The 20,567-nt window shown below is 56.2% G+C and overlaps 4 protein-coding genes across 5 annotated transcripts; 3 read left to right on the top strand and 1 right to left on the bottom strand.

The window, feature by feature from the left end:
* Positions 1 to 628: 628 nt before the first annotated feature.
* Positions 629 to 9,673, top strand: PLTP (phospholipid transfer protein). The gene is made up of 16 exons (XM_012640455.1): positions 629 to 911; positions 1,517 to 1,627; positions 1,725 to 1,824; positions 2,546 to 2,674; positions 2,949 to 3,104; positions 4,113 to 4,176; positions 4,265 to 4,328; positions 5,052 to 5,140; positions 6,085 to 6,261; positions 6,352 to 6,411; positions 7,061 to 7,225; positions 7,319 to 7,386; positions 8,514 to 8,556; positions 8,656 to 8,719; positions 8,810 to 8,886; positions 9,342 to 9,673. The coding sequence occupies exons 2-16, from the start codon at positions 1,528 to 1,530 to the stop codon at positions 9,483 to 9,485; spliced, it is 1,500 nt and encodes a 499-aa protein (XP_012495909.1). The 5' UTR covers positions 629 to 911; positions 1,517 to 1,527; the 3' UTR covers positions 9,486 to 9,673.
* On the bottom strand, positions 9,605 to 15,866 carry CTSA (cathepsin A). The gene is made up of 15 exons (XM_012640456.1): positions 15,770 to 15,866; positions 15,392 to 15,573; positions 15,110 to 15,221; positions 14,794 to 14,844; positions 14,619 to 14,705; positions 14,230 to 14,385; positions 13,813 to 13,904; positions 13,351 to 13,435; positions 12,698 to 12,789; positions 12,539 to 12,617; positions 12,314 to 12,453; positions 11,576 to 11,651; positions 10,493 to 10,582; positions 10,218 to 10,322; positions 9,605 to 10,000 (listed from the first exon to the last, which is right to left on the bottom strand). Exons 1-15 carry the CDS (start codon positions 15,821 to 15,823, stop codon positions 9,917 to 9,919), a joined length of 1,485 nt encoding a protein of 494 aa, XP_012495910.1. The 5' UTR covers positions 15,824 to 15,866; the 3' UTR covers positions 9,605 to 9,916.
* On the top strand, positions 15,864 to 18,150 carry NEURL2 (neuralized E3 ubiquitin protein ligase 2). Of its 2 annotated transcripts, none has more exons than XM_012640457.1 (2): positions 15,864 to 16,920; positions 17,913 to 18,150. In XM_012640457.1, the coding sequence occupies exons 1-2, from the start codon at positions 16,179 to 16,181 to the stop codon at positions 18,026 to 18,028; spliced, it is 858 nt and encodes a 285-aa protein (XP_012495911.1). In that variant the 5' UTR covers positions 15,864 to 16,178; the 3' UTR covers positions 18,029 to 18,150. The 2 variants fall into 2 exon arrangements, with proteins under 2 accessions (XP_012495911.1, XP_012495912.1); XM_012640458.1 differs by having other exon boundaries at positions 16,179 to 16,923; positions 17,902 to 17,990.
* A 713-nt stretch (positions 18,151 to 18,863) lies between these two features.
* Positions 18,864 to 19,966, top strand: SPATA25 (spermatogenesis associated 25). Its single transcript, XM_012640450.1, has 2 exons — positions 18,864 to 18,944; positions 19,324 to 19,966. The coding sequence occupies exons 1-2, from the start codon at positions 18,890 to 18,892 to the stop codon at positions 19,944 to 19,946; spliced, it is 678 nt and encodes a 225-aa protein (XP_012495904.1). The 5' UTR covers positions 18,864 to 18,889; the 3' UTR covers positions 19,947 to 19,966.
* Positions 19,967 to 20,567: the final 601 nt, after the last annotated feature.

The raw sequence follows: 20,567 nt of genomic DNA, 5'->3' as shown, positions 1-20,567 counted from the left end.
TGGACATCACTATTGCTTCCTCTTTCCGCTTCCTTCCATCTGACAACAAAAAGGTAGCAAGTGTCCACTCTGTGCCCTGTGCTGGGAGCTGGGAACCCCTAAGCAGCAGAGTGGAGGCAGGGTGGAGGTACTGTGCAGAGAATCTTGCTCCAAGAGTTCACGAAAAGATCCACAGTCCTGGAGAAGGGCAAACCTCCCTGGGGGTGATTCCAGCTGCCTGCGTGGTGCTTCCTGGGTTGATAGCGTTTGCTTGGACTTGCTTTCCCAAGTAGGAAAGGTTTCCGGACCCTTATAGTCCTCAGATTGTGATACAGACGCGGGGGGGGGGGGGAGGGGGGCGGGGAGCCCCGTAGCAAAGCCAGGCAAGGAGAGGTCTGGAGATGATTGTAGGTGGAAGGGAAGAGAATACATGTGCCTTGGGCATTGACTTCGTGCCTGGCCCTGGGTTGCAATAAAGGCCCAAGAGGTAGTTCTATCATGGACATTTTGCTGGAAGAGGAATCTGAGGCTCAGTGACCCAAGTGAAGTGACTTGCTCAAGACCACGCGGGAACAGATGAGTAACTGTAATTTGAAACATGGCCCCAGCGAAGCAGGATGGTTGGGGCTGAGCGGGCTGACTCCTGCACTTCCCTCCCTGTTGCTGGGCTTGGGTCCCCCACTTGCCTAGACAGCGGCCGGGCTTGTCACGGGGTTCTGTACAGCCCTTTCTACCCTCTGGGCTGCCAGCGTCCCGCCCCGTCCCCTCCCAGCCCCGGAGGGAGGAGGGGAGAGCGGAGAGAGGAGGGGGGTCGGGGAGGCCTGGCTTTATAAAGGCGGCTGGAACAGCCCTGCCCGCCAGACCCCGTCGCCGGATCCCCTGCGCTGCCCGCCACCCCACGTGACCGCGCCGACCTCCAGCTCTATCGCTGAGTGAGTTGGGGCGCGTCCCCATCCCATCCCCAGACCCTCGCCGAGCCGCGTGGTGCACTGAGGCCGGGGTGCGGAGGACAGCCGAAGAAGGAGGGCGCTGAGATGGGGGGCACCAGGCAGAATCCCTAATGGAAAGGATTTAGGACCCGGGGGAGCCAGGAGACCGAGAGCCCGCGGTCCGCCGACTAATCGCTCTCTTCCCCCGGCGCAGGGCCTAGGAAACCGCTAGCCACCCCCTGGGAATGCGCGTGCAGTCGTTGCCATGGCGACGTGCAAGCCTGCGCCGGCCCACAGCTAAAAGAAAGGGGAGGTTGTTAGGGGTGTGGGGGCCTGGATGTCCAAACTCGTCACGCGGCGGTTGCACGGGGGAACCGAGGACATTCCCTCCTCCGTGCCCCAAGTCCTTTGGGAGCCAGAGTGCAAGTCGCATCGCCTCTCTGAGCCTCAGTTTCCGCATCTGCCAAATGGAGGCAAGACTACCGTTTCCAAGTTCCCCGAAGAGTTATTTGGAGGGTGACGATCCGGGCCAGCCCCCTCTTTGGGTTGGACGTCCAAGGAGGGTTTTAGTGGCCCGGATAACTCCTGCGACCCCACCCCACCCCTAGGCCCGCTCGCCATGGCCCTATTCCGGGCCCTGTTCCTAGCGCTGCTGGCAGGCGCTCATGCGGAGCTCCCAGGCTGCAAGATCCGCGTCACCTCCAAGGCGCTGGAGCTGGGTAAGGCGCAGGGGCGGGAGGGGACGGGCGGCGGCGGGTGGGGGTGGGGTCGCCCCAGCAGCGGGCGCGGGACCTAAGGGTCTTGCTGCTGCCTCAGTGAAGCAGGAGGGGCTGCGCTTTCTGGAGCAAGAGCTGGAGAATATCTCCATTCCGGACCTGCGGGGCAGAGAGGGTCACTTCTACTATAACATCTCGGAGTAAGTGGGGGGTCAGGGGCGGGGCCTCGGAGGTGGAGGTGGGGCCTAGGAAATACGTTCGGGGTCTCGGGAGACGGGTGGCTGAGTGCAATGGGGGCGTGGTCAAATCGATGAGGCGGGACTTAAGAAACTGGATGGGACCAAAAAGATAAAGGCCCAGGCAACACAGGCGGGACCAGGCGGGTGGGCGTGGCCTAGAAAATGTCGGTGGAACAAGAAGGAAGCAGGACCAACGGATGTGAGGCGTGGCCAGAGAGCACCAAAAAGGTGGAGTCAAGGAACCTGCTGATGGATGAGAGTGGAGTCTAAGGCGCGGGTGGAGTTAATGGGAGCGGTGGGGGATCTAAACCTGTGGTTTAGAATGGGGGAGATAGGGGAATTGGAATATGGGGCGGAGCTTAGGTGATGGAAGCAAAGTCAAATAACTGTTAAAAGACCAGGTCTAGCAACCCCAGGTGTGGGAGGGGAAGGGGTGCAAGCAGGGAGTGCAAACAAGACTTCTGAGAGATGGGGTGAAGCTCACTTTTAACACCTGGGTCAGGAGGAGCAAATCTCTGAGCCTCCCAAGTCCCAGTTGGGCACTTGAGGGGCAACAGAAGAATTCATTCCGGCCACCCCAACTTCCCCAGGGCTGGACAGGAGGAGGAGGGAATGAATTTCCTATAGGTTAGGTGAGGTCCCCTCTTCTTGGCCCTGTATCTGACCTGAGGGCCTCCCACAGGGTGAAAGTCACAGAGCTGCAGCTGACATCTTCTGAGCTCCATTTTCGGCCAGAGCAGGAGCTGACGCTACAAATCACCAATGCTTCCTTGGGGCTGCGCTTGCGCAGACAGCTGCTCTACTGGTTCTTGTGAGGACCCAGCACCCTTGGTGGTGGAGGGTGGGTCAGAGGGCTGGGGGTGCTGTGGGGCTGTGGGCAATCCCTTAGCCTTTCTGAGTTTCAGTTTCCTCATCTATACAGCAGGAACAATCATACCCACTTCGTAAGGGTTGATAGGACTTGGTAGCATGTCTGATAAACTGTGCATAAGAGAAGCCTTATTAGGAGGCATCATGATGTGTGGGTGGGCAGTGAAGACTCGATTAATCTCCCAGCTGGGGTGAACATGACCCTCCCTCGGCAGCTACGATGGAGGCTACATCAATGCCTCGGCTGAGGGTGTGTTCATCCGCACCGCTCTGGAGCTCTCCCGGGATCCCACTGGTCGGATGAAAGTATCCAACGTCTCCTGCCAGGCCTCCGTCTCCAGAATACACGCAGCCTTCGGGGGAACCTTCAAGTAAGCCCTGTCCCCAACCCTGGTGCCCCCACTTTGAGTCCCACAGCCCATCTGCATAGTGCAATGCGAAGTGCATAGGCTTGGGGATCAGAACAGCCGGGTCCAGATCTCAGCTCCACCACTTCCTGGCTGTGTGAACTTGGGCAGGTCACTGAAGCTTGGTGCCTCAGTTTCCTCATTGGTAAAATGGGGATAATAGAACGTGTTTTACAAGATTGTTGTGAGGATTATTTGTGTTAACATATGTAAAAATATTTAGAACAGTGCCTGGCATATGATATGCACTAGCCACTTAGGTAAGAGCAATGTGAGGATTAATATGCACAGTTGGGCGTGCACTGGGTTCTCAATAATTGCTAGCTCTAAATAATAACAAAAATAACCACATAGTCCCATGTCCTGGGCTGAGAAGGGGACATTGGTCTGATTCTGGAAGAGGGTGGGGGAGAGAAGATGGTGGATTTATCATCTGGTGTTAGTACACTGTCAGTTTTATTTGTTCAGCAAACAGCGTGTATGCCAGGCCCTGAGGATGCAGAAAGGAGCTTGAGCCTAGCTGGAGGGACAAAACATTTGTTATCGGGGCCTGGAGAGAAAGAGACCAAAAAAGTACTTTGAGGATTCAGAGGAGAGTGATCTGGGAAGACTGCCTGGAAGAGGAAGCATCAGAGCCCAGACAGGGGGAAATACAGGGTGGGAGCAAGAGGGTGGAAGGGAGGGGTGTCAGTAAGTGTATGCATGCGGGGATACTCAGAGCAGGTTTGAGGAACTGTGGGTGGACTCATTTGGTGGCGGTGGGGCGGGGAGGGTAGGTCAAGAGGTCTTGAGAATCAGGCTGGAGAGGGGACTTGGGCCCGGATCTCGGCAGAACTCCATGGAGGAGCTGGTAGTTCAGGCTGAAGCTGACGAGTCCCCACTCCCGCTATTTCTCTGGTCACTGTGATTTCTCCTGGATCTGGATTGGGGCAGGGCAGGGTCTGGGCTCACCTGGCTCTCCTCGCCTCGCAGGAAGGTGTATGATTTTCTCTCCACGTTCATCACTTCAGGGATGCGATTCCTCCTCAACCAGCAGGTGTGGGCAGTGGCAGGCCGGGGGGGGGGTGGCAGGGTGGGTGTGCCCTCTCTTTGAGAAGGCCCTGACTCTGGCCCTGACCTCCCAGATCTGCCCGGTACTCTACCATGCAGGGATGGTCCTGCTCAATTCCCTCCTGGACACCGTGCCTGGTGAGTTGGCGAGGCTAGGCGCTCTGGGCCAGGCCCGGAGTTGGTGTGGGGGTGAGGCTGGGCGTGCAGCTGTCGTGCAGCATCTCAGAGTAGGTCCCTTCCAAGCCCTGCGCTTAAACAGTCCTGTGTTCAAATGCGGCCTCTGCTGCTGACTTGCTGTGTGACCTTAGGTAAGTATTAATCCTCATTTCTCTCTGGGCCTTGGTTTCCTCATTTGGCTGGCAATGCCGCCCCCTGGGGTTGCTCTGAGGATTATTTGAGGGGATGGTCGTCAAGGTTCTCAATATGTTTGCTGATTGTTGGGTGCCCATTTGTCTTAGCACTTAATAGGTGCTCAATTAACATGAATTCCTTTCCTAAGCTGTGACCTCTGTCTACTGTGGGGCAGAGACCTTGTCCCATCATGCCCAACACACAGGGCATGGGAAGGGGAGGAGGAGGCACGGGAAACCAACAAGGGAAAGGAATCTCATGTCATCTTATTTAGTGATTTGATGAAACCCCTGTAGTGGTAATAGTAGTAAAAATAAAAATAATAATAGCTAACATTATTGAGCACTTTGTACACACCAGGCACTAAGTGCTTTCCACATAAAACTAGTCTGACCCGCATAACAACCCTAAGAGAGAAGTATCACCAGTATCTCTGAGATAGAGGCCCAGAGAGGTTAAGCGCCTTACCCACATCACACAGCTTTGAATGACTTGAGCCCCTCCCTGCAGTACGCAGTTCCGTGGATGAGCTCGTTGGCATCGACTACTCCCTCCTAAAGGACCCTGTGGCTTCCAGCAATCTGGACATGGACTTCCGGGTGAGCTGCCTGGGCTGGTGTGCGTGTGACCTCTGACCTCCTCACCAGACTCCTTCTTGTCCCCTAAGTTGCTGGTTTTATCTTCCTAAAGCACAGCTCAGAGGAGCCACGCCTAACACTGAGAATGCTGTGGCTCCCGCTGCTGAATTCGGTTCAGCCTCCCAGGTCTGGCATTTGAAGCTGGCTGATCTTACCTGGCCCCACCTTTCTAACTTCATCCTGCTTCTCTGCGACTATTTCCCACACACGGCCCTCTGCTCTCGCACTGCCTTTCCTAACCTCCCCCGAAGCAGTTGGACATAAAGCTCTGTGCACACAATCTCATTTCATCCTGCCACAACCCCGCGTGAACATTACTCTCATCGTAGGGACATGGAGACTTGCTCCTAGAGGTGACATCACTTGCCCAGGGCCACATAGCTAGTGTGTAACTACTACCTTTGCTCCTCCTGGGCAGTGTAGCAGGGAGTTCCAGAGCCTGAAATTCAAACCCTGGCTCTGCCGCTGACCAGCTGCACGAACATCAGGAAGTGGCTTCACTTTTCTGTGCCTGTTTCCTCATATGTAAATAAGAAAACCCACGTTGTTATGTGGGTTAAAGGAGTTGATCTATGTAAAGGGCATGGCATAATTGCTATGTACGGTATATACACACGATAGCTGTTATTACTGCCTCTAGCCTCCAAAGCCCACTCAAATGCCAGGAAGCCTTTCCTGACCTTCCCTTCTCCAGTCTGAGGGGCTCGCCCCCTTGCAGCGCTCCAGCTGGCCTCCTTCCAATGCCTTTTAAGAGATGTGCTTGTGAGTCCCCCAAGAACAGCTGCTGGGTCCAACTCCCCACCACCATCATCCCACGGTGCCTAGTGTAGGGCTGGGAGATACCTGCTGTCAGTCTGGGTGCTGGCTGGTCTGCCTTGATCCTGACCCTGAGCCCCCAACCCCAGGGGGCCTTCTTTCCCCTGGCCGAGGGGAACTGGAGCCTCCCCAACCAGGCAGTGGAGCCCCAGCTGCAGGAGGAGGAGCGGATGGTGTATGTGGCCTTCTCTGAGTTCTTCTTTGACACTGCCATGGAGAGCTACTTCCGGGCAGGGGCCCTGCGGCTGTCGCTGGTGGGGGACAAGGTATGTTTGGGCCCATTTATGGGACAGGTGAGAGGGAGCCTGTGATGGAGGTCCTGGTGACCCTGTCTCACCCCCAACTCCCCTGTTCAGGTGCCCCATGATCTGGACATGCTGCTGAGGGCCTCCTACTTTGGGAGCATCGTCCTGCTGGTGAGTGTTGGCAGGAGGGGGGCACACCAATGGGGGACCAGGGAGGGCTGTGGGTGGAGGTCCCCAGAGGCAGCCGTGGAGGAGACAGAAGGCCAGGCCTCTTGCCTGTGGCCAAGTCCCCTCACTTTGTCAATCTATTTCCAAGTCTTGTGGAAGGGGACTGCTGCTTCCTGCCCTGTCTCCTTCACAGAGCTTTTGTGAGGATTGTCGAGAACCCAAGCTTTGCAAGTGTAGGGGCTTTAATAGTGATTAACATCCGGTGGGCACAGTGGCTCACGCCTGTAATCCCAGCACTTTGGGAGGCTAAGGAGGGAGGATCTCTTGAGCCCAGGAGTTTGAGGCTACAGTGAGCTATGATCACACCACTGCACTCCAGCCTGGGCAACAGGCTAAAAAAAAAATAATAAAAAAAATTTTTGTCAATAAATAAACAAAAAGAAAAGAGAAGGGAGACCCCTTGGCATGGCCCAAGGCACAGAGGCTCAAGGCAGATCTGGAGGGTTTTGGAAACCAGACCAGTCTTCCTCTTTGCAATCTAAGGGTCCCCAGAGGGCAGAAGCTCCGCCCCCCTTCCTGCCTCTTCCTCTGTAGGAGCTCTAAAGGGAACAGAGCAGGGGGAACTTGATGCCCCTCCCCCCTCTGTCCCCAGAGCCCAGCAGTGATCGACTCCCCACTGAAGCTGGAGCTGCGGGTCACAGCCCCACCGCGATGCACCATCAAGCCCTCGGGCACCACCATCTCTGTCACTGCCAGCGTCACCATTGCCATGGTCCCGCCCAACCAGCCTGAGGTCCAGCTGTCCAGCATGATCATGGTGTGAGCCCCAGAGTGGGTGCTCCCAGTTGGGCATGGGGAGAAGTGGGCTGCAGACCTGTTGGGTAACAGCCACCTCCCCGCTTTCCCACAGGACGCCCGTCTTAGTGCCAAGATGGCCCTCCGGGGGAAGGTGCTGCGCACGCAGCTGGACCTGCGCAGGTAGGCAGATGCCTGGGGACCCTGGGCAAGCCCCTAACCTCTTTGCACCTCGGTTATCTTCGGGAGAATCACAACCCCCCACAGGACGGTGGAGCGTAGATTCGGTCACAGCTGTAGGCCACGGGAGAGCCAGGGTCCCTTTGTGAATGCACACAGAAGTGCTTTATTAAAGCGTCACTTCCCCTGCCCCTATCACAACCAGAGGCAGGGAGAGCAGGTACTATGAGAATTGAGCAAACTGGCCCAGCAAGGTTAAGTAACATACCCACTGGCACACAGCAAAGATGGTAAGAACCTGGGTTTGACAAACCTCAGCACAACGTAGCTTTGTGACATTGAGATGAATGATTTTATCTATCTAAACTTCACTTCCTTCATGTGTTAAATACAGGGACAAGTAGCATCTACTTTCTAGGGCTGTGTGGTCCAGTATGGTAGACATTAGCCACATGTGACTGTTTACATTTAAATTAATTATAATTAGATAATTCCTCAGTTGTTCTAAGCCATGTTTCATTAGCCACATGTGGCCAGTGGCTACCACAGTGGACAGTGCAGACACCGAGCATTTCACAGACGATTCTACTGGACAGTGCTGTTCTAGGGGGTTAAATGAGATAATGCAGGGTAGTGTTTAAAAGCCTTGATTCTAGAGGCAGTTTCTGACATTTACCAGCTGTGTGACCTTGGGCAAGTAACTTCTCTGGGCCTCATTTTCCTTATCTATAAAGTACAAATCCTAATAGTGCCTACTCTTAGGATTGTTATGAGGATAAATCAGTTGGCACTGTATTTTAAGATATTTTAATATTTAACTTTTTAAACATGCTCAGTATCTGACAGGGAGTACATACTTTGAGTTTTTTTTTTTTAAATAAAATAAATAATGCCAGCAAAGCTGTCGGCAGAAGTCTGGTGTATAGAAATGCTCAACAAATGGAAAGTGGCAGACCTGGAGAAATGGAGACCCCAAGAGGGAGAAATGACTCGCTCAAGGGTTCCCACCTGGAAAGGTGTATATAGGTGGGACGTCTGCGATTGCAACTCAGGGACCTCTGGTGGGCCTGAGGAAGGAGCTTCCAGGCTTCCTACCCACTGGGCTCACCGTGCTCATTTCTCTCCGACAGGTTCCGAATCTACTCGAACCAGTCTGCCCTGGAGTCACTGGCAGTGAGTTGGGCATGACGGGGGACCAGGGCGGGGGCGGGGCTGCAGCCAAGGCAAGCCCCACCCACTTGCCGTCCTGTCCTCACCCCTCCTCCCCCGCAGCTCATCCCGCTCCAGGCCCCTCTGAAGGCCATGCTGCAGATCGGGGTGATGCCCCTGCTCAACGGTAGGGCTGGGTGGTGAGGGAGAGGAGGGGAGGAGGGGAGGAGGGGTCAGCTGGGTGGGCCCAGACTGAGCCAGCTGCTCCCACCCACAGAGCGGACCTGGCACGGGGTGCAGATCCCCCTGCCCGAGGGCATCGACTTTGTGCGCGAGGTGGTGACGAACCATGTGGTGAGTGGGGGAATGATGGGGACGGAGGGCAGAGCCTTCCCCTCTCTCTGCGGCGCCCCAGCACCCTCCACACTCCACGGCCTGACCCCAGCTTCTCCCTTACCAACTGCCCCTTCCATTTTAATCTTACATCACACTCCTCCAGCCCTTTGCACAGGCCATGCCTTCCCCTTGGAACACTCTTTTCCGAAACCACTCCAATGCCTACTAATCTTTCAGGTCTTAGCTAAGAGGGCGCCTCTTCCAGGAAGCCCTCCTTGACGCCCAGTCTGTGTTCCTGAAGCCTCCATTTTAGCACCCTTGACACAGAGTTATGAGAAGTGCCTTGTTGCTCTGCCTCTCCCACTAGATTGAGAACCCCTGAAGGCCAAGAACTCTTATCTCTTTATCTCTAAACTCTAGCCTCAGTAATTGAATGACTAAATGAGACTCCCCCTCTCTGTGCCACCGCACAGGGCTTCCTCACCATCGGGGCTGACCTCCACTTTGCCAAAGGGCTGCGAGAGGTGATTGAGAAGAACCGGCCTGCCAATGCCAGGGACGTCCAGGCAACCAGTGCCCCACCGGCCTCCACCCCAGCCTCCACGGCAGCTGTCTGAGCCCTCAAGCCCGACCCTGGTGGCTGCATGCAGGACTCCCATCCCTCTCAGCCCCTCCCACCCCACATCCACTGCCTGTAGTGCCCACCCTAAGCCCCAGTGCCACAGAGAAGATGGGGTTTGAAGCTGTGCTCAATTTAATCCCATAATCAGTCAATCCGTCAATTATAGTCCGTCCACCCCCTCCCCCTGGGCTGTCCTGAGCTCTGTTGGGTTCCTGGGATGGGATCAGTGCATCAAAAAGGGCATTATTTAAGCAGGGAGGGGGCCAGGCCACTCCAGTCAGGGACTGCTGCAGGAATAAAGTGCTAACTTGCCCCTGGGCGATCTGTGGGAGGCTCAGGCTGCCCCTGTGCATAAAGGAGGACCTCTCCTAGTGGGAGAGCTGGGAGGGGCCGGATCCGGCAGTAGGGAGCTGGTCCCTGTGGTCATCAGTACGGCTGCTTGTTCAGGAATCGGGAGAACATGGTGAAGGCAGCCAGGGGCTTGTCAGTGGGGACCATGTGTCCGGCGCCCTGAGGAGCAAAGCTCTGCGAGATTCTGGCCCCCACCACGCCCTCCTCGTGTAATTCCTCCTCCCAGGGAGCTTTATTCTTCCCAGCCCCTCTCCTCCCCAAAAAACTTGCCCTTACAGGGGCCAGACGGTCACCCAGCATAAAGGAAGGCAAGGGGAAAGGGGGTGGGTCCTGCTCTTTCCCCTCTGGCCCGGTTTCCCTCGCCAGGCCGGCCTACCTTGATGGTGAGAAAGGCAATGTGGGAGAACTCCTTCACGAAGCCAGCGATTTGCTCTCCGCTCTCCCCGTAGTTCACTAACCAGGGCCGGCGCTGCACCTCCATCTGCAGGTGAAATACATCGGCCTACAGCAGCCCTGCTCACAGCTGCCAGCAAGACCTCGGGGCGGGAACCACTCTCCAGGTTTGCCCTCTGTCGGCCAGCCACTCCCAGGCACCGCCGCCCCCTGCCCCTACACCCAACCTCACCCTGGGGCCAGGAAGCCCTGCCTTACCTTCTGGTTAAGGGAATCCACAAACCACTCATCCCCCATGAAATTGCAGGCCATGTCTACATCTCCGTTGTATAACAGTATCTTGTATTTCTGGAGCAAGATGGGGAAGAATGACGGCTCTGGAACAAGCCCAGGCCCCGGCCCATCCCTGGTTCAAGCACTTCCCACAAGGGAATTCAAGAGGCCCAGCTAAATGGCATGAACCAGGACAGGCTCATGTTTTCTGACTGCTTACTGCATGTCCAGAGCTCTACTAAACACTTTATCTATGAAGGTAGATATCATTATTTTCCCATTTTACAGACGGGGAAACGGAGGCTCAAGATATTTAAGACACTTGCACAGCATCACATGGCTAGTAAAGGGACTTGCACCCAGGCCACCTGACTCCAGAGTCCCTGCTCTTTTTTTTTTTTTTTTTTTTTTTTTTTGAGACAGAGTCTCACTCTTTTGCCCGGGCTAGAGTGCCGTGGCATCAGCCTAGCTCACAGCAACCTCAAACTCCTGGGCTCAAGCGATCCTACTGCCCCAGCCTCCCGAGTAGCTGGGACTACAGGCATGCGCCACCATGCCCGGCTCATTTTTTCTATATATTTTTGGTTGGCCGATTAATTTCTTTCTAATTTTAGTAGAGACGGGGTCTCGCTCTTGCTCAGGCTGGTCTCGAACTCCTGAGCTCAAACGATCCGCCCGCCTCAGCCTCCCAGAGTGCTAGGATTACAGGCGTGAGCCACCACGCCCGGCCAGAGTCCTTGCTCTTAACCACTGTGTGGGACAGAACCTGTCCTAGCCTGGCTGTGCTACAGCCTTGGACAAGGTCCTCTCCCACCCTGGGCCTCTGTTTGCCATTTTTGACATGATCCAACCAGCTCTTCTCACCCTAAAAGCTCCTTGACTGAGGCAGACCTGTTGGCCTCCTACAGCAGAGCAGCATGGGGTGGGAACAAATCCTGCCAACCACAGGACCCTGGGCAAGTGACTTCGCCTCTCAGAGTTCTGGCTTCCCTTGTCCTGGAGGGAACTCTCAAAGGGCCCCCAGCTTGCCAGGCTGCTAGTGGATCCAGCTGTGCTGTCCCCACTCACCTGTGCGTTGAGCAGCTTCAGGTACTGGGAGTTCATGCTTTGGTAGAGCCGGCGGTACTGCAGATTAACCAGGAAGCTGCCAGGAGCACAGGGGCAGGCCCCAGGGAAGACCAGTCGGGGGAAGAAAGAGTCAACAGATCAGACCGTCTCTCCTACCCCAGCCCCAACCTAGGAGGCAGACAACTGGGTTTCACTTCCCTTTTTGGGTGTGTTACCTCTCTAGGACTGACCTAGATGGGGGGCTGGGATTCAGAAAGCCTCAGTCCACCCCCATTTAGAAAGGTACAGGGACACTTTTTGGTTGTTACAATGACTGGGATGCGATGGCATTTAGTGCCTAGGGGCTGACAGGTGTGACAGTGACAGCATATGATAGGGTAGAGCATGGGCACTGACTAATCGGAACGGACCCGAGTGGCCCCTACTCTGCCAGGCATCACCCTTTAACTTGGGTCACAGGAGATCTGAGTGGCTGGGGATGGCATCAGAGTGGGCGTCGAGATGGCAGCTATTTACTAAATACCACGCAACTAATAGCTCTTAACGACCAGTGTAGCCACTTAAGGATGCACTGGCTGAGTATCAGCCATCTTAGGGGTCGGGGATGTTAAACATCCTGCACGACAACTACTTTCACGAGAAACCCTAAATAGACGATCCCTGGGAACCTTTCCGATGCCCATAAGCCCCAACAGCCTGCCACGCCACGCCACGCCACAAGTGGCCACAGAACCTCACTTGCACATGTCCCAGCGGGGCAGCTGCTCGGGGATGTGGAGGGCCTTCCGCACATAAGGGTCATTGAGGTAGGTGGAGGCGGCTGTGGTGTTGGTGCAGGGGGGATCCATGCGCACCCTACTCCCAGAACGCAGCAGAACCTGGGGGGACACAGACACAGCGTTGGGGTATTCGCTTCCCTGCCCCGCCCCAGCCCTCTGGAAGGAAGCCCGTGCCCTTGCACACCTGATGCCACGCCCGCTTGAGTGGCAGGAGAATGAAGTTGTTGCCCAAATCCTGGACCACGACGGTGTCCTTCTCAAACCTGCAAGTACAGTCAGGGTGTGGGGTTGAGCCTCCGGATGGGGCCGGGGTTGGCCCAAGGGGCACCACAGCACTACCTACCTTAAATAGCTGGGCACCCCCCCAGCACATGGGGCGTAGAGGTTGTAGATGTTGAGGCCAGAGCTGCCGACGATGCGGGACACTTCCTGAAGCTGCAATGACACACCAAGCCACCATGCTTTGTGGATCCCTGACTTCTCCACGACCTCACCAACTTGTCCCAAGATTTACTGCTCCCATACTTCACCTCTTGGTATCACCCTTCACCCACTGTTTTCACAGGTAGGGAAACTGAGACCAAAGGAATCTTTCAGACCTGGGTCCAAATCCTAACACCACTATTTCATAGCACTGTGACTTCAGGCAGTGACTTCAAAATTCATGACCTCAGTTTCCTCATCTGGAAAATGTGGACAGTACGATCTCCTTTGAAGGAGAAGACTGAAGATTAAAAATCGACATAAACAGAGTTCAGCACAATGCCTGGTACTTCACGGATGTTATATGAGGAAGTCCTTGCCCTGAAAGTCACAGGAAGTGGTGGTGGTGAGAATACACACGCAGACACGTGTCCCAGAGAACACCAAACTGCTGAAAGGTGCAGAATAGATAGCAATGGGGATGGGGGACAGGGAGTCCCCAAGGAGGGGATGTGGTCCTGTTCTCAGGATTAGGGGTGGCAGGGCTGATGCAAAGTGGGGGCAGAAACTCACATTGGTCACGCATTCTGGGTCTTTGTTGTCATAGAAGTTACACTTGTTTTGAGAGCAGCAGTGAGTCTGGAGGGAAGACCAGAGCCTGTAGAAGATTGGGGTGGAAAGTGTGTCAGCCCATGGTGGGCAGGGGGTGAGCACCCCCCTCCCCATTCTGCCAACTTCCCATTAGAACCTGACCCTGGGGGGCTAGGAAAGACAGCACAGGGTGTGATGTGGGGGGTGCCAAACTTGGTTCCCAAAGCTACCCCAGGGCCACAGAGGCAGCCTTCCTCAGTCCCTCTAAATTCTGATCTCTGCTCTTAGGGCTGTTAGCACCAAGCCCTTCCAACAATCCTCGTCCCCACCTCCGTTCATAAACCAGACCAGGACCTGGGATATCTTGTGCCTGGAGGACAGACCTGAGATCTCGTGACCCACCTGCCCCACATTATAGGTTGCCCAACTGCCCCTGTTTCATACCTGTTCCCCAGAAGGCCATGGTAGTAGGCAAAGTAGACCAGGGAGTTGTCATTCTGCTCATAGGAGGAGAGCCCATTGCCCACGGCGAGCCCCTGTGAAACACCCGGGGTGCTCAGCTCATCTGGAGGGTGAAGAGGAGGAGCCTCCCTTGACCTACACCTAGACCTTCAGCAGTCTGGAAGCTGAAACCCAGGGTGGGTGGGTGGGGCAAGCCACTCAATGTAAAGAACAGAGCTGGCAGCCTGACAGGTGAGCTTCCTGTTGTGGGAGGTGTGCAAGCAGATATAGGGCAGGGAGGTTCTGAAGGAGGCTGGGTTGGATGGGAACGCTGACCAGTCTGAGTTTGCTAACCGCAAAGCTACAAGGTGCCCGCCCCCCGCCCCGCCCCGCCCCGGCCCTCCTGCAGCTGCTCTGCACCTGGAGGTTCATGCTGGGGTCCTGCATGACCAACACAGCCAGAGTGGGGATGTAGATGCCAGCATAGCTCTCTCCAGTCAGGAAAAGCTTGTTGTCCTTGTACTCCGGGAAGAGGCAGAAGAAATCTTTAAGGGCCTCAAAGTTGCTCTGGGCAACCTGGGGATGGGAGGATGGAGGGAATCAGGAGGCTCTCGTATTTGAGCTGGAAGGAATCTCAGAGACAATGACATTAGCCCACCCTGTTGTGCAAGAGGAAGTGACTTGGCCACAACCACATTACACAGCATGCGACAGAGCCAGAAACGGACTCCGGGGCCAGGCTGTCTCTCCCCACATCATACCACCTTTGGAGAACCAAGCAGCCTGGGCCAGATGGGCAGGCACCTCACCTCAGTGTCATTGGTTGCATAACCCTTGTCATCAGAGTAGGAGAAGCCCACCCCAGCTGGGGACTCGAGGTACAACATGTTGGCAATCTAGAAGGGAGGAGGAAAGGAGCTGAAGAGGGTCCCCCACCCCATCCAGGTGCCAGACGCCCCACAGGACCCACCGCTCCGGCTATACCAGGTTCCAAGAATAGGGGTTGTACTCCAGGGTGACACCATCTGGCTGGACCTGAGGAGGAAAGAAATGGTCCAGTAAGTCCCAAGGGCCACGAAGGTGGAGGAGCCCGGCCACCACGCTAGGCCCTTTACTAGTGGGCAAAACCCCCTGTGAGGCACAGGCGGTCAAGCCAATGGGATAGATGAAAAAACGGGCTCAGGAGGAAGAAAACATTTTCGGAAAATCGTAGTCCTCATTCCCAGGCTTTCCCTTCGGGGCCTATCCCTTCCCTCTCTCTTTCTTGGGTTACGGAAGGAGAACGCCGCTGTCCACTCACCAGGAAGGGGCCGTGCTCGGTGAGCAACCCATCTAGGGAGCTGCAGCCGGGACCCCCGTTGAGCCAAAGCACCACAGGGCTGTTCTCGGGATCCTTCTGGGACTCCACAAACCTGGGAGGGGTGTCGCGACAGGGTTGGCACGGGTGCAGGGGCCCCTCCCAGCTCTGCCGGCTCCCAGGCGCCCTCAGGGGACTTCGGAACTCCCCACCATCCGCCATCCCCCTCGGCGGGCTTCGCAGCGCCGCGCTCCCAGTCCCGCCCCGGGAGGCAGGGCGGCAGACCAGTAGTGGAGACGCTTGGAGCCGGAGCCCTTGAGGTAGCCGGAGAACTGGCGGAAAGACGGCTGCTTGGCCAGCCCAGGGAGGGACTGGATCTCGTCCTGCTGGGGGGCAGCCTCGCCTCGGGGCGCCGAGGATCCGAGCAGCAGCAGCAGGAACAGCGGCGACAGCGCGGCTCGGACCATCTGCGGGAGGCATCCCGGGCGCCAGCTGTTTACTCGCTCCTCAGCGCTTCGGCGAAGCCGCCCCGGGGAGGAGCTGGCGGCCCAGCGGCGCGGGAAGCCCCCGCTCCAGCCCCAGCTCCCACCCGCTGAGCCTCCTCCGCCGCGCACAGACCCAGGGCTCAGGGATCCTCCCTTCCAGCCTCCGGAGCACTCTCACCTCGGCTCCCCTGCGTCCTAGCTCTCCCGGAGGCGCCCGGGGACTGGAAGTCATGTGTACTCCAAGTCACGTGGGAGCCGACATCACGTGACAGTCTTCCCTGGCCCCCTCATTAGTCCCGGCGGGGCGTGGCGGTCAATGCTGGGTCAAGGACTGGAGGCCTCGCAGGTCGTAGTCCCCGGCGCCCGCGATCAGATGATCCTGGTGAGGGCTGCCAAGTTCCCCCAGCCTCCCGGGGGCCCGCTCTAGGCGGGATGGCTGAGCAAGCGGCGCTAGGACCCCTGGGCAGAGCCTTGGGGAAGGGAGTTGGGGTGGGGGAAATGCCTTACATGGTCCCCTAGTGGTCACCGTCTGAGCCCGCCGCCCAAAATAGCTTTTGGCGCCTGCTGGCCCGCCTCATGGCTGGGAGATGGCTGCTGCCTCCGACCCCGTGGAGTTGAGTGCACCCCGGGGACCCGCACGCCCGGCACCCCCACCCACCCGCTTCCACCGGGTGCACGGTGCCAACATCCGCGTGGACCCCACTGGGACGCGGGCCACACGCGTGGAGAGCTTCGCCCACGGCGTGTGCTTCAGTAGCGAGCCGCTGGCCCCGGGCCAGCTGTTCCTGGTGGAGATCGAGGAGAAAGAGCTAGGCTGGTGCGGGCATCTGCGCCTCGGTCTGACTGCGCTGGACCCTGCCAGTCTGGCTGCCGTGCCCGAGTTTTCACTACCCGACCTGGTCAGCCTCGGCCACACCTGGGTCTTCGCCATCACGCGCCACCACAACCGCGTGCCCCAGGAGGGCCACCCGGAGACAGAGGCAGCGGCCCCCAGCCGACCCCCGACCCTCCTGGTGGAACCATATCTGTGCATTGAGCAGTTTCGCATTCCCCGGGACCGCCTGGTGGGCCGCAGCCGGCCAGGGCTCTACAGCCACCTCTTGGACCAGCTCTACGAACTGAACGTGCTGCCTCCGACCGCGCGCCATAGCCGCCTGGGCGTCCTCTTCTGTCCACTCCCGGATGGCACCGCCGACATGCACATCGTCATCAACGGCGAGGACATGGGCCCAAGCGCGAAAGGGCTACCAGCTGCCCAACCCCTCTACGCGGTGGTGGACGTGTTTGCCTCCACCAAGAGCGTGCGCCTGGTCCAGCTCGAGTATGGCTGTAGGTATCCCGCCCCGTGGGCAGCGACCCCACCTGGCCCAGTGTGGGGACAGGAACCTGCTAGGACTCCCTAAGCAGCTAGATAGGCCTTGGTCTGTCCAGCACTAGTTTAGAAGTGGAAGAATCTGGTTTCAATTTGCCCCTCTGCCTGTGATCTTGCACAAGTCACTACCCAGCTCTGGGCCTTAGTCTACCCACCTTAGCTGATTAAGATGCCCTACAAGTTCTCTCTTCATTTTGACAATGTTTTCTGTATTATCCTAGGGCAGGGATTTTAAGTCAATTTTAGATTGGGCCTCTTTGAGAACTGTATACTCTTTATACTTGATCTTAACCAAAAGGCCGAGAAGCGATTTTTTCTTTTTTGAGACAGAGTCTCACTCTGTTGCCTGGGCTGGAGTGCCATGGCATCAGCCTAGCTCACAGCAACCTCAAACTCCTGGGCTCAAGTGATCCTCCTGCCTCAGCCTCCCAGAGTGCTAGGATTACAGGTGTGAGCCACTGTGCCCAGCTTTTGTGTGCTCTTTCATTAGAAAAATGCTCATAGATTTGGGCATACCAATTTAGAGGCATCACAGACCCCAGACTGAGAGCTTCTTAATTCTGAGGTCTGGTTCATTATAGCCCGTTTAAGCATTTTATTTATAACTCTGCTCATGTTTCATGAATTCAATGAACTGGAACCCACTCTGCCAGGCCTGTGCTGCAGGCTGTGGTCAACACAGGCAAATCAGACATTAACCTTCCCCCCAGAAGCCAAGTGAAAGGAGAAGGGGTTATGCTGAGTGTTAAGACAGAAACGGGGTTGTGGCACTGTGATAGTTCTCAGGAGAGCTGCTTATTTCAGCCACATGAACGGCCCCATGAAGCAGGCTGGGCCCAGAGGGCAAAAAGGACTTGCCCACGTTAATGGGCAAGACCTCGATCTTCCGGGCCTCGGCCTCAGATCCACTCTCCTGTTCTGTTTGCCTTTGACAACCGTCTTCCCACAGTGCCGTCCCTGCAGACTCTGTGCCGCCTAGTGATCCAGAGGAGTGTGGTGCACCGGCTGGCCATTGATGGACTCCACCTGCCCAAAGGACTTAAGGATTTCTGCAAGTACGAGTGAAGGCCTGCAGCCCCCTGGAGCCGGGCCACAGGAGCGCATCCTGGCCCCAGAGCCGTGGCTGGTCTGAAGCTGGCCACACTGCTGCCAGGCAGGGCCAGAAATAAACACGGCTAATGCTGACACTCTGATCATTGGAGGGTCTCCTTGCCCCTACAGCCTGTGAGAGGCACTTGTTTTAGAATCACTCTGGGTCAGCAGGTGAGAGCATTTTAGATGTCATCTAGACCAGTGGTCCCTGGCTACTCGTCAGAGTCACTGGGATACAGAGGGCTGATGTCTCACACCCCATCTCTAGAGATTCTCATCTGATTTGTTAGGGGATTAGGCCTAGACGTTTTTTGTGAAAACTCCCTGGAGATTCTAATGTACAGCCAGCATTGAGAAGCATTTTCCTAGAATAGCGGTTCCAACTTTGGCACATATTATAGTCACTGGAGGAACTTTGAAAAATACTGACATCTGGGCCTGACCCTGGGCCTCACGCTGCAGGGCACAAAGCACTTGTCTCCTTTATTTCCATCTCTGATCATTTGCTGCCATACAAATGATCTCGTTTCATCCTCACAACTCCTGCTGAGGTAGTGGGCAGTTATCATCCCCACTTTACAGATCAAGGAAGAAAACCGTCCAGGTGACTTGCCCACGGTAAGGGAAAGAACCTAGAACATCCAGGTCCTGGTCCAGCGCTCTTTTAACCCCATCCCATTGTCATGTATGGGTTCTAGAATGAACAGGTCAATGATGTGAGGTGGGTTCCAGGTATAAAGGGGAGGGACTATGAGGTGACATTCGGGAAGAGTGGAGAGGCTAGGGCAGAAGGCAGATGATTATTCCCTCACAAATAGGGGCTTTGGGGCAGCCATGTCCTACTTTGTGTCTCCACAGACTCGTCCAGGTCTTCTGCCTTCTGGTCAAGGTGAGAGGGGGGGCACCTGGAACTTCCCCTGAGAATTTGCTTTCTGGCTCTGGGGAGGTGGAGGTTCTGCTGGGCATTTTGGGGCTGGCCCTGGAGTCGATCCTCTTAGAAGAAAAGCCATTCCGAAAGTCCTTGCCAATCAATAACTGCCCACTTGCCCCCTCATTCATTCAACAAACACTTCTCCATCACCTACTCAGTGCTGGGGACTGGAGTATAGATATGAGTAACACCCCTTTCCCAATCTCTAGACAGTCTTTGTGGGTTGGTCTTAATTGCTTCTGTTCCTATGCCCATAGGAGCTCTGCCCCTGTGCCTTGCCCCTCAGGGCCTCCTTCTCAAAGAGACCAAGAATAACATTCCATCTCATTCTCTGCAGGTGGGGCTGCTTCTCCAGGCTCATCCTTTCGCCTCTATAGTCCTGTAGAGCCAGTGATGGTGGCCTCTGGTGGAGTAGGCCAGAAAGCTGAGCAGGTAGCACCTGCTGCCCAGGCCTGGGGCCCAGCCCTGGCAATGCCGGAAGCCAGGGGCTGCCCTGGGGGGGCTAGCTGGGAGATGCTGCGGAGGAAGGAGTACAGCCGATACTGCCACAAATTCCCCCATGTGAGGCAGCCGGAGAGCTTGGGCTGGCAGGACGGCTGCTCCAGAAGCAGAGGTCCCCACCTGGGTGGCCCCAGCAGGCCTGGGCCCCTGCTGCTGTGTGGGCTGTCACCAGGGGTTCTGCCGACACCTTCTGAAGCAGGGGGGAAGGAGCCCGGCTCCCAGCCTGACATCTGCATCCTTACCCTGGCTATGATGATCGCTGGCATCCCCACTGTGCCCGTCCCAGGCCTGCGGGAAGAGGACCTAATCCGTGCTGCTCAAGCTTTCATGATGGCCCATCCAGAGCCAGAGGGAGCTGGAGAGGGGACATGGTGGGAGCAGGCACGTGCCCACACGGCCTCTGGGCAGGTGCCGCTAGTGAGATCCAGGAGGGGCCAGCCTCCTGGCTCCTGCTTGTAGCTGGATGAAATAGCACGAGACACAGAGGGTGGCTTTTCCGTATGGTTCTTGGGCAGACAGGGTTGGGGGGCCTTTGGCAAGGAGGGCGATAGGGTGGGTGGTTGAGCCATTTTGACAAATTCCAGTCCTTCAGTAGGGACTTCCTGACCCCAGGAAGTTTCTCCAGATACCACTAAGACAGGAGATAGGTCTTGTCAGATAGATACGATTAAAATTATCTGAGGTAGGGGGCCTTGCTTGAAGAGTCAAGGCTTCTTTTTATTGTTTTGAGGACTTGATCAAAATTTCTTGTATAAAGTCCCAGGCAATGTGAACTCCCCTCTTGCCTTAAATTTCTCAGCATGTTGGAGGCAGGTCATAGGACCATAGGCAAACAAGGAAAATTAACACTTACTTGAACACCCACTAGTATGCCCACTCTTTAATCTTACTGACCCTGTGGCCCCATTTTTACAGATAATCAAATTGAAGTTTAGAAAGGTGACTTGCCCAAAGTCCCATAGCTAGTAAAAAGTAGAACCAGGCTCAAAAATCAGACACAGGGCCGGGCGCGGTGGCTCACGCCTGTAATCCTAGCACTCTGGGAGGCCGAGGCGGGCGGATTGTTTGAGCTCAGGAGTT

This window comes from Propithecus coquereli, unplaced genomic scaffold (genome assembly GCF_000956105.1).
Source record: "Propithecus coquereli isolate 6110/MARCELLA unplaced genomic scaffold, Pcoq_1.0 Scaffold153, whole genome shotgun sequence".
Taxonomy (NCBI): Eukaryota; Metazoa; Chordata; class Mammalia; order Primates; family Indriidae; genus Propithecus; species Propithecus coquereli.
This window is presented reverse-complemented; position numbering and strand designations above follow the sequence as displayed.